The sequence below is a fragment of the Aquarana catesbeiana genome, linkage group LG10 (assembly GCF_042186555.1).
Source record: "Aquarana catesbeiana isolate 2022-GZ linkage group LG10, ASM4218655v1, whole genome shotgun sequence".
Classification (NCBI taxonomy): domain Eukaryota; kingdom Metazoa; phylum Chordata; class Amphibia; order Anura; family Ranidae; genus Aquarana; species Aquarana catesbeiana.
The window spans coordinates 182,632,004-182,645,900 of NC_133333.1; the positions used below are offsets into that span (position 1 = coordinate 182,632,004).

The 13,897-nt window shown below is 41.7% G+C and overlaps 1 protein-coding gene across 9 annotated transcripts in view; it reads left to right on the forward strand.

The window, feature by feature from the left end:
• Window positions 1–13,897, forward strand: part of SAMD11 (sterile alpha motif domain containing 11) — a 265,271-nt gene that overhangs the window by 194,571 nt on the left and 56,803 nt on the right. For all 9 annotated transcript variants that reach the window (XR_012236373.1, XM_073603041.1, XM_073603038.1 and 6 more), the window contains 2 exons: window positions 8,031–8,123; window positions 12,931–13,092. Coding sequence is in view for 8 of the 9 variants with exons in the window: in XM_073603041.1 (XP_073459142.1) it covers window positions 8,031–8,123; window positions 12,931–13,092 (255 nt within the window). In the remaining variant the exon portion in view is untranslated. The remainder of the gene's footprint in view (window positions 1–8,030; window positions 8,124–12,930; window positions 13,093–13,897) is intronic.

The following is a 13,897-nucleotide window of genomic DNA, read 5'->3' on the forward strand; positions in this document are numbered from 1 at the left end:
AAACCTTCTTTGTGTAGTAGCCCCCCCCCCCCCCAAGCAACCCCCTAATTACCTACCTAAACCCCTTCTCTCTCTAGCGATGTCCAAGATCCCCTCAGCCATCCAGGACACTCCTCCTGATTGGCTGAGACAGAACAGTGGCACCATTGGCTCCCACAGCTGTCAATCAAAGTCAGTCATGCAATCAAGGGAGAGAGGGGTCGGGGCTCTGTGTCAGAATGGATACACGGAGCTCTGACTCTGCTTGGGTGCCCCCTGTAGAAAACTGCTGGCTGAGGGGAACTCAAAGGAGGGAGGGGCTAGGAGCAGCGAAGAGGGACCCAAGAAGAGGAGGATCTGGGCTGCTCTGTACAAAACCAAATGCACAGAGGAGGGAAGTATAACATCTTTGATATTTTTTTTTTAACTAGCCTTTACAATCACTTTAATTGCCATTCAAATTCCCAAGCATTCCAGTTATTGGTTGAACTTGATAGACTTGTGATTTTTTTTTTTTCAACCCAACTATGTTACAATACAGCAGTCATCAATGAAAGCAACATAATGCACATTGTATAGAGATTTTTGCAGCAGTCCGCAGCCAGTTGCCCAAGAACTGTTTCTGTAGTTTAGCCCACACTGTTCTCAGAATCTTAGTCTGAATGTATCTTATCACCTTTACACCAGAGACTAAATTATCCCTTTCTTCCTTTTCGCTCTTTTTTGCACTGTATTTTTGTTTGCTTCATTCTTTGTCGTCTTTTATCACTCGCTCTGTTTATGTTTCCCTTGCCCCATTTCTTTTATATGGTTATTATTATTCCCTCTCTCTACACATTCACTCCCTCCCCTCTTCTGTGTATTTGCTTCGCACCCCCCCATTTTTTTCCCACCCTCTTTCCGTGGTCCTCAGGAAGGAGACAGTTTGAAAGCTTTCCGCTTCGCTCTGGGCAGAGTCTCCGCTTTCCGAGCCAATCAGTGGCAGCTCTTCAACCCCAGTGGGGCTCTGCAAACATTAGATCAATAAGTTATTAGCACCATTCTGTCAGCTGTAATGTGGAGATTGATTGTGCGGCAGGCCCTGGTTTGCTGGCTGCCACTTCCCCTGCCTGATGAAGATGACAGATTAAGGGAATAAGAGAAAGGAATTAAGAAGTCTGTGCCGTCAGACGTGTCACAGACAGGAGATACGGCGGCCTCTCTGAGCGTTTGTTCCAAATTCTGCCATGTGCACTTTAGGGGCACTTCACACAGTGATAGGCTCAGTGGCAGAGCTCTCTAAAGTCACTTTGGTTAAGTGCTGCATCATTAACTGGGCACAGGCAAGATATGCCACTGCCGCCTTCTAATGCTGCTTCCTGTAGCTGTGTTTGCCCTGCAGGTTGCTGTTTAATAGCAGAGAGAGCTCCAGAGAGGAGGAAAGGGAATGAGAGGACGGCGGCAAAAAGTAACAGCCAAAGAGACAAAGGGGAGAAAAAGAGATATCTAGATCAAGGGGAATAGGATAAAGGGAACAGACTGAAGAAGACAAAGAGTAATCATATGGGATGCTGGAGAAGGGAACATAGCTTCTAGCTGGAACGCTGTTCCCGCTGATTTGTTTAACATACTAATGCAGGTCTCAAGTGCACGCTTTATCTAAATTTAAGTACCTTGGTGTCTTTATCTCAATGAATTCACATTCTACCAAACTTAGGGGATATATATTATTTTCTTTTTTCCCCCCATAATTTTAGACGGCAGTTAGGAACTGGATTCTCACACTTGAATTTTTGCCCTATTAATGTATATCTAAAGCCAAAATGATTTTTTTTTAGGTTTGTATAGAGTAGGGCATAGTTAGAATCGGTCAGGTTTTTATTGCTGTCCCTACTGGAAAGCTTCACACTCTGTATTTGGCCTTGTATTCATTGTTACCAGGAATAAAGTGCTGAAAAATCTTCCAGTGGGATCACCTGTTGTGATGACATGTACCTAAGAAGGCATCTCCCCTCACTGTGGAGGGATTTCCTTTAACTTCCTGTTGTGTCCAGGACAGGATACTGTATAAAGAGAAACCATTCCATTCCGTTCCCTACTGATCACAAAAAATAAAACCTTTGGCCTTTAAATACATTTTTAAACCCAGAACTATATTTTTTCACGGGTTAAGGGTTGTGATGGGTTCCTGTTATACTGTTGCAGCTGTAAAGTAGTTGTCTTGGATATAGCAGCTGTGTGGTATGATTGAAAATCAGAAGGCCCTGTCTATAACAATCCAATAACTAGTCAGGGTGCCCTTTTCCTTCCCATCATGGCATGTACTGTGAACTATAGTAAAAGTTTACTAACTAAATAGTCAAAATGCAGGATAACACATACTTAAAAGAAACATGTACCAAGAAAACATGGAGTCTGCAATTGTCCTCTCCATATGAAATGGCTAGTTGCCAGACCTCATTATTCTGCTGTTGCCCTTTTACTGTCTGGTTAGAAGGCTGGGGATGAAGAGAGGAAACCACTATATTCCTTAATTGTAAGAGGTGTCTTCCACCTGACCATGCTATGCGAGATGTAAATTAAAGGACAAAGGAATATTTGCGCTATCCAAAAAAATGCACAGCAACCAAATGTAGTAATATAAGTGCATGCATAGTGTGACTGAATGCTGCAACTCTATAAGTTTAAATACTGAAAACTTCTGAAAAATACAATACTGTACAATACTGAAAAAAGAAAAGAAAAAAAGAAAAAAGGTGCGCAAATCCAGTCAAAAAACGATTTATATGTGAATATAAAAATGCACAAGCAAAAAATATATAAAAAAAAACTCAACATTAAATATGTGAATATATCAAACATAAAAAATAAAACATATCAAACATATGATTTAAAAAATGTATAAACCCAAGAAGAGTCCATGTAGCATCTAAAAGAACAAAATGAACAGAGGAAAGTCCTTCTATAGTTCTCTAAGGTAAATTGACAGGTAAAACAGCTCATATATACTGTATGTGTTCCATGTGTGTTTTTAGCTGTTTGCCTGGAGTTTCTCTTTGGATATTGCAGGTCCAGGCTGTCTTTCCTTATGCAGGAAAAAGTGTCCTATGTACTACTGTAATAAAACATATGCTAAAGCTGAATTTTCAAAAAGTGCAGGAACACTGTGAGTTAAGTCCAAGGAGGTGCTAGATATCTCCTGAACTTATCTCTATTGTTTATATCTGACAGGTTTATGGCTCTGAGCATACACTGATAGTTTAGCTTTTCCCAGGTGTGCAATAAAACTGTCAGATGTAAATAATAGAGATAAGCCCAGGAGACATCATGCACCTCCTTGGGCTTAACTCATAGTGTGCCTTCACTTTTTACAAAGAAGCTGAATTCCTGCAATTTACCTTCTACCAGATCTTGTAACTGCCAGGATTCTTTAGAGCTCCTTGTTAAATAATATAACAGTAAATTCAAGGTTATGGAGTATCTGTAAATGCAAGAGTAAAACATTCTCCTCAAGTCAGACTTTATGTAAAAAACCTTATTAAAGGGAAATATCCGTAAAACCTGTTTTTTCTCCTTTTAAATTCAAGTCTGGAACAGGCCCCGCTTGGAGAGGTTTATCCCTAATTGAATGCCTTCCCATTTCGGCAATCTGTGCACCAACCTTTGGCTTATCTCATAGGCAGCCATAAGGCTTACACAGTAACAAACAGAGAGCAGAGTTTCACAACAGCTTCTTGTAGGGTTCAGTGTAAGTATTGTTCATCCATGTATAGAACACAATGCTCTGTGAGCAGGAAGCCATGGCAATAGTTCAGAATTCATGTCTGCTGTAGCAAATATATTGTTTACATTTGTGGTTAGGTGCAAACGACGCACAAAACATTTCTATGTGAACGCCTTACTTTAAAGTGCCAGCATGCAGCTTTAGCTCTTTGTTACCAAGTGCAGTAGGGACGACTTATCTCAAATGCAAGATAACTCCATTCAGAGCCACTTGGTGGGGTTACTTTTATAAATCTAGAGCTATAATGTGCATGTTTCTGTTCATGGGCTGAACGAATATATCTTTTTTTTCTATAAATTTCAGTAATATCATTGGTTGTTGGGTTAAATCACCAAATTAGCTGCCATTACTGATAAGATGGGCACACTTAAGCTGAATGCCATATATTTAAAAAATGCTATATAATCCAGTTATTTATTCATATATAGTCTTGTATTAAATGTAATTTATATAGAACTAGTATAGGCATTCTGTCTTGTTATCAGTCTCCTGTAATCTCCTGCACAGCAGACTGGGAAAGAGAGGGCCAGAACTGGGAACCAGTGAGGACTTGGTCAGTCACGTTATGAACATGCTTAATGGAAAAGAGCACAGGAATGATATGATCAGTATGCTGCTGCTCCATCATTGTCCAATCAGCTGATATAGGTCAGGTCGTTTGACGGACTAAGCTGTATTACTTTTAACTGTGTTTGGGGTCACAGATTTAGCTATGCTGTGTGGCATTTCTGCATTCCACCAGCTTTCCCTTTAGTGATGATGTGGACCCTGCAAGCTTGCTGCCCATTAATTCAGGTTTGAATACTTTTGGTATATTAACTGCCCTCTGTGCTATCATATTTGGATTCCCAAACATACATTAATATGGCAAACCAAGGGCCAATTCAATAAATCATCTTAGAGATCTGGGACACTGTATCGTAATCATCAGAAGCAGCCAGAACCTACCCCTATCCCACACACATCTGCTACACTCTGAGCCAATAAACACAAGCTGTTAAGAGACACCAGCCTGGGTGCAAAACAGGAATCTATGGAGCCAAAAAGGTGTGTGCAGCTTATGCACATTGTACAGAAATACCAAATATGCTCAGCGTGAAACATTATGTGCTCAAGCTGTGCATATTCGGTACTTCTGTACAATTTGGGGTGCTAATACTTCCACAGTAAGTCAGTGGTGTGACCTAGATTTTGATTTGCCCAACACCTTGGCACTGTGAACAGTGTGAATATTCATGAAAAGTAACCTATCTTTTAGGAACCACTGACACCTTTCATCAGTGGTTTTCGTTTCTAGAGCCTTGACAGTTTTGTATTCTAACCAATGCTAGTTTAGCCTGGACAGGAGGCAATGAAAGTGTAGAAGACAAGCTGTGCAAATTGGGTACATGGAAACCTAAAATGCGAAGACCACACTTCCTGCTGTATCTGCTGGGATATTATGCAGTTGTAGTATAGAAAAACCTTGCACTAAATATAGGTAAGACTGCTGCACTTGAATATGAGGAGGAGGAGGTGAAGATATGGTGCTCAAAATATAATTATTGATTCACATGAGACAGTGCATATCTTTTATATTTTTAGCACCATATTATGCAGTTGACCTTATGCTTACCGCTGAATGTATTGTTTACAAAACAAATTAAAAATGAAGTTATCTTTTTGAAATTGATGTTAAGTTGTGGCCCAAGTTCCAATATTTTTTTTTCATTTTTAATAGCATGACGAAGGGATAGAACACCAGCAGGCTATCTGTGGTTCTGTTGGCGAAATTTCACCTTCTGTCCCTGTATCACAAAAAAATAGCAATTGGCATGACAACAACCATGAAACCATAATATGTGTCATACCAATTTCATTTACGAACAGCGCCATCATTGCCTGTTAACAGAGATTTATTTTCAATTGCAGCACATAGCTATAAGGAACAAAACCGCTAACAAGTGTGTGCCACCCCATTTGCTTGGAGTGGCCAGCCACTTGTTTACACAGAATGCCCCTTCTGTGCCAGACAGGCATGTCAATAGCATTCATCGATAACCTACGCTATGAAAACCTGATAATGGACTGATTATATCTTATTAGGGCCATTTTTCTACAGCATTAAAATCTATTGCCCAGAATGTAAGTTAATCATTCTATGTCTCCTGTCTGACTCTGGTCAGGACCTCAAAAACTATAAAATATAATAGGGATACCTTGAATTACAATGTTAACTTCAGCACTGCCCTTGGGCTCTACTGTAATGGATATGCCGGATTGAGGTCTCCTGGGTCCAGTTAGCTAGGAGATGCCTTATTTGACATTATCAATATATGTTTTACTCATCTAAGGCTGGCTGGGTAATTCTGATGGAATAATGTATACATTTTCCCTATAATGGAATTGTGCTGTGCTCAATAAATGGTTAATAATAATGATGATAATATTTTATATAATGCTTTTCTCCCAAAGTGCTTCTCAAACTGGTGTTGGGATCTTTTAAGAGAAAGATATGTCAGGTGTTGCTATAAACCTATGTGAATAGATGGATGATTAATATGATAATCAGAAGTTAGGATGCTGGTTTAGAGGCTGGATGTTCTAGTATGAAGGGGTTAAGCCGGTGCTTCAGATTTCTGTATGAGTCCTGGTATATGCATGTTGATGTGGGGAGGATGTCTATGTGTGTTTCGGATAGGGTGAGCGTGTCTGTGTGTGGGTAGTTTCTGGCTCAGAGTGCAAGCCTGTAGGTTCCTGCCCTTCCTTGTCTGTAATGTTCCTGGCAGTGGCACACGATGAAGGTTGCATGGAGATTTTCCAGTGTTTGCAGAATTCGTGACCAAGCATACCGTCTGCGACTTTGTACAAACTTCGCCTGTGCTTGTTTGTCTGCCCTTTTATACCACCACAAAACAAATGCTTGCTCTGCCTCGGAGACAGCCACAGCCAGTTGTTTTGTGTTTAACGTATTAATTGCCAACTGCTTTTGGGACAGCACCATACTTCGTAGCTTTGTCCACGGTTTGCAAAACTAACCAGCTATACGGTAGACTCTTCTTACCTGCATGGTTGAACTGCCATCATCCTGTAATGACAGTATTATTTTCTTAGTATTTACTGAAATGCTGTTTTAAACATGCCAACAATGTATAATCTAATTCACAAAATGGATATTTAGCTTGTGATGGTCCATCTAAAGGGCAGAGTATGATAAGCTGATGACAACTGGACAGCAACATTGGGGAAATTATTAGCAACTATTTAGTTTGTGCTTGAATAGCAGCAGCCAATGTAATGATCAGATTTGGTTTTAACAACTTTGATAAATGTTTGATTTTGTTAAAATTCTCTTTTTTTAAGTTAATAATTTGTCATTTGTGGGGCATGTTCTTTATACATACATTGAGATGCCATTCCTATAGAATGCTGTTGTGATTTATAATTAATGTTGTTTGTGTAGGAAGATAAAGTAGCATTCTTTCATTTGCATTTACAGTCCACAGGCACAGCTTGCCCTTTTAGTGGAGGGCTCACTTTTCCTGTAAGATGCTGCCTTGATTCTATAACAAGCTCTTGATAGATGAGAATTTGAAGCTTCCAATGACAGTCTGCCTCTTCCTTCCTGCCGCGTGTAGCTGCATCAGGCTTCCAGCCTCCCCCCAGCCACATAATAGGAGGCTATTGATTGGAAATCTGTGCAGGGGGACGCTGTAATTGTATATTAGATATTTGCGTTGGCTCGCAGAGCCTCACTAATGCAAGCACGTCTGACGTTTCCGTAGCATGCAGCAGCAGAAGGGCAGAGGAGTGGTAGAGACAGGCAGGCACAGGAGGCGAGACAGCTGTGAAGACAGAGAGACAGCCAGAAGCAGAGGGGGAGAGAGAGAGCAGGCGTGTTAAAGAATCCTTGTTGAAAGGAAGCTGAGTAGAGAGAATCCCAGGCTTCTTCCCACTTGTTCTGCACCAGGGTTTGGAAACACACAGGAGACAGATGATGAATCTCAGTAAGAACATCCTGCATTCAATATATTTATAGCTGGAAATGTCTCCATTGATCCTCTCTACATGCACACGGGCTGATCTGGGGAAGAACAAAACACTTGTATATTGGGAGTGCGCTGCAAGTGGGCTTGTCTTATTATTACCTTATCTTTTTTTTGCGTTCTTTCTCCTTAACTCCTTTGCTGCCAATAGAACTTGCCTCAAACATCACATGTACAAATACAAAATGTGCTTTATGCTTTATGACATTGTACTGTTATCTTATTGTGCCTCTAACCCGTGTCCTTTTGTTCTCTTTTTGTAGATGACTTTTTAGACAAGAAGCGAGAATGCTCTCCCAACAGTAACAGCGAGTGCCCAGTGGAAAGCAAGAAAGCCAGAAGCGAGTCTCCGAAGGGTGAGTGGCGCTTGCTGTGCTCCCTTAAAGCTAGCGTTGGAGGGGGGGGGAGAGAGACTGTGTATCCTGCAGAGGAGGCGTGGATGGAGGGAGGGAGAGTTGTCAAGGTGATGTGTTGTCAGAGTGTCAAAGTGGAGTGGGAGGGAGGAGGCAAAGGGCCACGGAGAGGATAAAAATGCCTCATTAGTCCACCCTTTCTTTGCTAGCAGGGACATTACTCCTCTGTGCCCTAATGATTTGCTCTGCATGCAGATGGGTGTTAATGAGGCGGCTAAAACTTTACATGATGTCAGCCCAGACATTAAGCAGTGATCCAATCCATTCCTAGCTGACAACAAGGAACTAGATGAGGAAGAGCATTGTCAGACTCTATGGCTTCTCTTTCTGGCAGCTGCTTTTACTTAGTGGCTGTGTATGGGACTTGTATCAACTCTACAACACTTCTTTTCTAGACTTTGCTATTTTACTTGATAATTATCAATGATTATTATTTTAAAATATACAAAGGAATTTAATTGAGATGCATTTTGGGAATCCCCTAGTGCAAATGATTTTAGTATTTTGTGTATGTAAAGGGAGAGAGCAGGATGTAAATATACACTTTTCTGAATTTAAAACTAAATGATAGAAAACAAACAATTGTTGTAATGTGAGGTTGCTGGTGTGACACACAAACACACACATTTATTCTGAATTCTATCATTTACTTTTAACTATCACTTCTTATCTTTGGCATTCCTTTATGTGTTTTACAAAATCCATTCATCTTCGTTGATCATCACTTTGACTTAGTACCAGGCACACATTCTGCTTCTGAAAAAGTGACCACAGGGAGGACTTTGGCTGCTAACAGGAAAGCCGATCTACTATATACTGAGCTTTGTTTTTTTTCTTTAAGATTATTTGATTTCTTTCCCACAAGAAATGGGATTCCACGAAATGCACTCTTGCCTCAGTCTGCACAGTGGTTAATTACACTGCGCTTGGAGCAGGGAAAAATGGAGATGAAAAAACATAGCAATTAATTCTCCAAGCTTCTGTTCACGCTACCAAACAAAATTAATCAGAAATAATTAGTGTTTTTATTTTTGGAGTCTCAGTAGATTCCTTCCTTTGTTTTGAGGTCTCCTTGAATCTTTCTCATTATAAGACTAACGTGGCACAATAAACCTAGTTGGTGGCCTTAAAATATTTTTTCCTTTTTAACTGTTTCACCACCAAACACTTCTTGGTTGACACAATTATGGTAGAACCCATTGTGGCCATCTTGTGATGGAGCTTACATTGACTGTTGGGCCATTTTTTTGTTCTTTCTATAAAATGTACCTTCGTCCTCCTAAACAGAGAAGTGGGCTCATAATGTTATATTCCAACTATTATTTTAGTAGAGGACTTTCTGGCTCCTTTGTTGTACCTTGCCAAAAACTGAAGGGTTGCTATAACTTTTTTGGCGGGGGGGGGGGGGGGGGGGGCCTTTTGCGTCAATTACATCAGTTTGATATGCTTAAGAATATACAGAAGTCATTAATGGGTGCAGCTGACCTGCGTTTGACCTGTTTGCATTCTAATAAGCTTGTGTGGGAATTCAAAACCTGTCTTTTGACACACAAAAATCTATCTGCATAGGCCGTTATAGTGGTTGATCCACATAGCTGTCTCTAATGATTGTAATGACTAACTGCGGTTTTATTCTGTCATGTGTTGTGGACCACCTTGTACCACAGGACACTCGGATAATAACCCATTACATTTAAAACTTCTATGTCTTTTTTCTGTTTTTGTTAATATTGAAATAATGGGAAATTGCAGATTTGGATAAACATGTTTGCAATAGTGAATGCAGTGAAAGAGTTCACTTGGCAAATGTATCAGATTCCTTTCATGACACTAACCAGGTCTAAGAGTGCGTCAACCCACTCATTACACACTTACGTATTACCGTTTTAACTGGTCCTAACAATGTTTCCTGTTGAACAAAATGTTGCATGCAACTTTTGGCTTGTGACAGTCTGTCGACTTGTAGTGCTTTTCCCAGCAGGGAGCGAGTGCTCTGCATTCAGGCAGGGCGCAGGGAGCGAGTGCTCTGCATTCAGGCAGGACGCAGGGAGCGAGTGCTCTGCATTCAGGCAGGGCGCAGGGAGCGAGTGCTCTGCATTCAGGCAGGGCGCAGGGAGCGAGTGCTCTGCATTCAGGCAGGGCGCAGGGAGCGAGTGCTCTGCATTCAGGCAGGGAGCGAGTGCTCTGCATTCAGGCAGGGAGCGAGTGCTCTGCATTCAGGCAGGGCGCAGGGAGCGAGTGCTCTGCATTCAGGCAGGGCGCAGGGAGCGAGTGCTCTGCATTCAGGCAGGGCGCAGGGAGCGAGTGCTCTGCATTCAGGCAGGGCGCAGGGAGCGAGTGCTCTGCATTCAGGCAGGGCGCAGGGAGCGAGTGCTCTGCATTCAGGCAGGGCGCAGGGAGCGAGTGCTCTGCATTCAGGCAGGGCGCAGGGAGCGAGTGCTCTGCATTCAGGCAGGGCGCAGGGAGCGAGTGCGCTGCATTCAGGCAGGGCGCAGGGAGCGAGTGCGCTGCATTCAGGCAGGGCGCAAGGAGCGAGTGCGCTGCATTCAGGCAGGGCGCAAGGAGCGAGTGCGCTGCATTCAGGCAGGGCGCAAGGAGCGAGTGCGCTGCATTCAGGCAGGGCGCAAGGAGCGAGTGCGCTGCATTCAGGCAGGGCGCAAGGAGCGAGTGCTCTGCATTCAGGCAGGGTGACCAAAGAACAGGCAGTAGATGCTTCCAGCCCCATAAAGTCTGGGGATGGATTTGTCCATCCCTTCACTGGCATACCATATGGCAGTTCTGCCATACCAGTCTTTATAGTGTGTGAGCTGGGGAATCGAAAATTATTATAATTTTTATCATCCAGTTCTGAAATTATGCCAAATATAGACTTCAGAAGACTCTACTATTATAAGCTTACTTTCCTGTGCTTACCACACATGTTGACAATCTGATCAATCCTCTTTAAATTTGCCAATAACTATGTAGTGGTAGTCCTTCCTGAGTAGATGTAAATTAAGTTATTAAGATAGGCCCCTATACTACATAGTTGGTCATAAATCTAAAGGCAATGTGTGGGAAAAAAGTTAAGCTGGCCAAAGAAGGAGCGATTTTCTTTCTTGCAAGTAAGGTTGCAGGAGAGAAAATCTATTGATTCCCCCATCAACACAATCAGTGTTAATGGGGGAATCCCTCCTGCTGAGCCATTGTGCTGTGCCGGTGGGGGGTGTGGCGAGCCGTCCCCGCTGGGAGAACATAGTGATTACTGCTAGTGGCTATAATAGCTGCTAGCAATAATCGCATGTAAAATGCAACAGGCTGGTTGTACCCAAGTTGATCGATCAACTTGTGTATATTCAGCCTGCCCATAAATGGTTCGAATCTCTGCTTGTCCCTGCTGAACCTGCTGAGATTCGAACTGTCTATGACTGGCTTTAGACAAAATTGGTTAGGGACTTGTTACTCTTCAGCAGTAAAGGGCACAGACTGCTATAGCCTACTAGATCCAAACTCTAATCTGCCACCACATTTGCTGCTTTTGCAGTCCATATGATTGTTTCCCGTGTTTTAGATTGTGGACAATGAGGGGTAACTTTCTCATTACTTTTATGGGTGCTGATATTTCAGTTCCTAATGCGAAGGACAATTCCCCCATTGTTTTTCCAGTCTTCCAAACTCAACAACCTTTCACAGGCTGAATAGCTCAGTATTTGTCCTTTCAGTGACCCACACAAACTTTTAGCTTAATGGGAAGACAGTGTAAGAGTTGCTAATTGGCTGTGAAGGCCGTAGATTCTGCTTTGGTCACCAGATAATTGCTCTTCTTGTGAGTGAGAGAGGGGAAGACAGACGGACAGATGCTGCTGTCTAGCCTGTACATCACCTCTCTGGTGCCTGAAGGAGATTTGGTTGGATCAATGTCCAGCCTTTGGCCATATTAGCTAGTAATGACCACTGCAGACACATGAAAGCTGCACTGAGCATGGTATTAGTGATGGCTGAGTCCACTCAAAGCTCCGGATCAGGTTTTGTCTGGGCTGCTAATGACTCCTATCTTAGCGTTTTCTCTTTTTTTCCTAATACAGGAAGAAAAGTAGATTATTCTGTCAGTATGCACACTTCCAGTCATCCCTAAATCTTTGTCAGCAAACGTGAAATCTTCCTTAACAACACCTGTCTTGTTGGGGATTTTAACAGCTCTCTATACTACACAACATAAAGGTGAGGATAGGTGAAATTGAATTGGTTCTTTAGATTGCCATGGCTTGCCAAGGGTTTTTTCGAAGATAAGTCTAAATCAAAGTAACTTGTAGAATGATTGAACTACATAGTAATTTTCTTAATGAAATACTAACCAAACCAGTGTTACATGGTATGCCCTGGAGCAGCCATTTGATCATCGGGCTGAATCAGTGGTCATGCAAAGTATAGAGAAACAAAAACACCTAAACTAATGCCACTAACACCAATAGATGTGTCTCTTTATTTTGCTATATGTATTTTATAAGTAACTCTTAAGCTTGAAAACATTTGCTGCCCTGTCAGTTGCCGAATCCCATATGCTGTCTCCTTGCTTATCAGTGTGCACAACAGCATAAAAAAAAGAGCCCAGTAATTGTCAGACTTCACACGCTGGTCAAGCACTGCTTTAATAAAGAAATATGTAAGTTTGCATTGCTGTTTTTTTCTGACAATGTTGGAAAATATGGAAAAATGTTGCTATAGTTAACATTTTTATGTGGAGCGTACTTAATTGAACATTCTCTTACAGAAAACTCCCAGACTCCATTGCTGGAAGAGCCATTGGCTCAAATGACCCCCGAGGAGCATTACAGACGCATGATGTCAGCACTTAATGAACATGGCAGCTTTGAGGAGCAGCAACAGCGGCTCTACCAGCTGGCAAACACCATGGCGGTCCCTACACACAGTGGTAAGATTTAACATATAATTGCTATCCTTAGATACCTATTACTTGCTGTAACCAACTAGAAAGAAACATTTGTTTACGTAAATTACACTATGCGTGGCCAAGCCAGAGAGCTACTACACCTTAAAAAGGACTGTTCTATTCAGAATCATTTGTATTGAGTTTAATGGACATACATGTCATAGTTGCTTAGAATATACAACTGAATAAATGTTGCTGATTGGTTCAAGTAAGATTATTAACGTCTTCACTGTTTTACGAGCTGCTCAGGTATAATATAGTTATAATAACATAATCTTTCAACTGATTGGCTTCACCCTACACCCTAGAATTCATCACCAATCACCAGGCTTTGTCAAAAATCTTCATGTTTGAATTGACAGTATTTTAATATGTAAGTTTTACTGCAAATTCTGAAATAATTTCTAACTCAATAGTTTTGTGTTCATGAGATGGAAGAAGTCTTCAAATAAGCAGAACCAGTCATACATTTGCAGGCCTGAAGCCCAAACCTGTAGGATGGTTATTGAATTGTTTGTATGCGGCTTAGGCCATATTCCCCTCAATGTCACATTGTATGACTATTATATGGCACCTGGAACAGGGAGCAGGTGGTCTGATGGTCAGCCAGTTGTATATGGAGGAAGCATCTTCTTGGTAGATTGTACCATTCGTGTTTTTGACTATTATCACCTCTGAAGGCCCATCTAGTGGTTGCAGCAGTAATCATGGAGGAGACAGTCACTTGAAGTAACACCAGCTGTTTTCACAGGGACAGGACTGTGATTCAGTGCACAGATTTTAATAA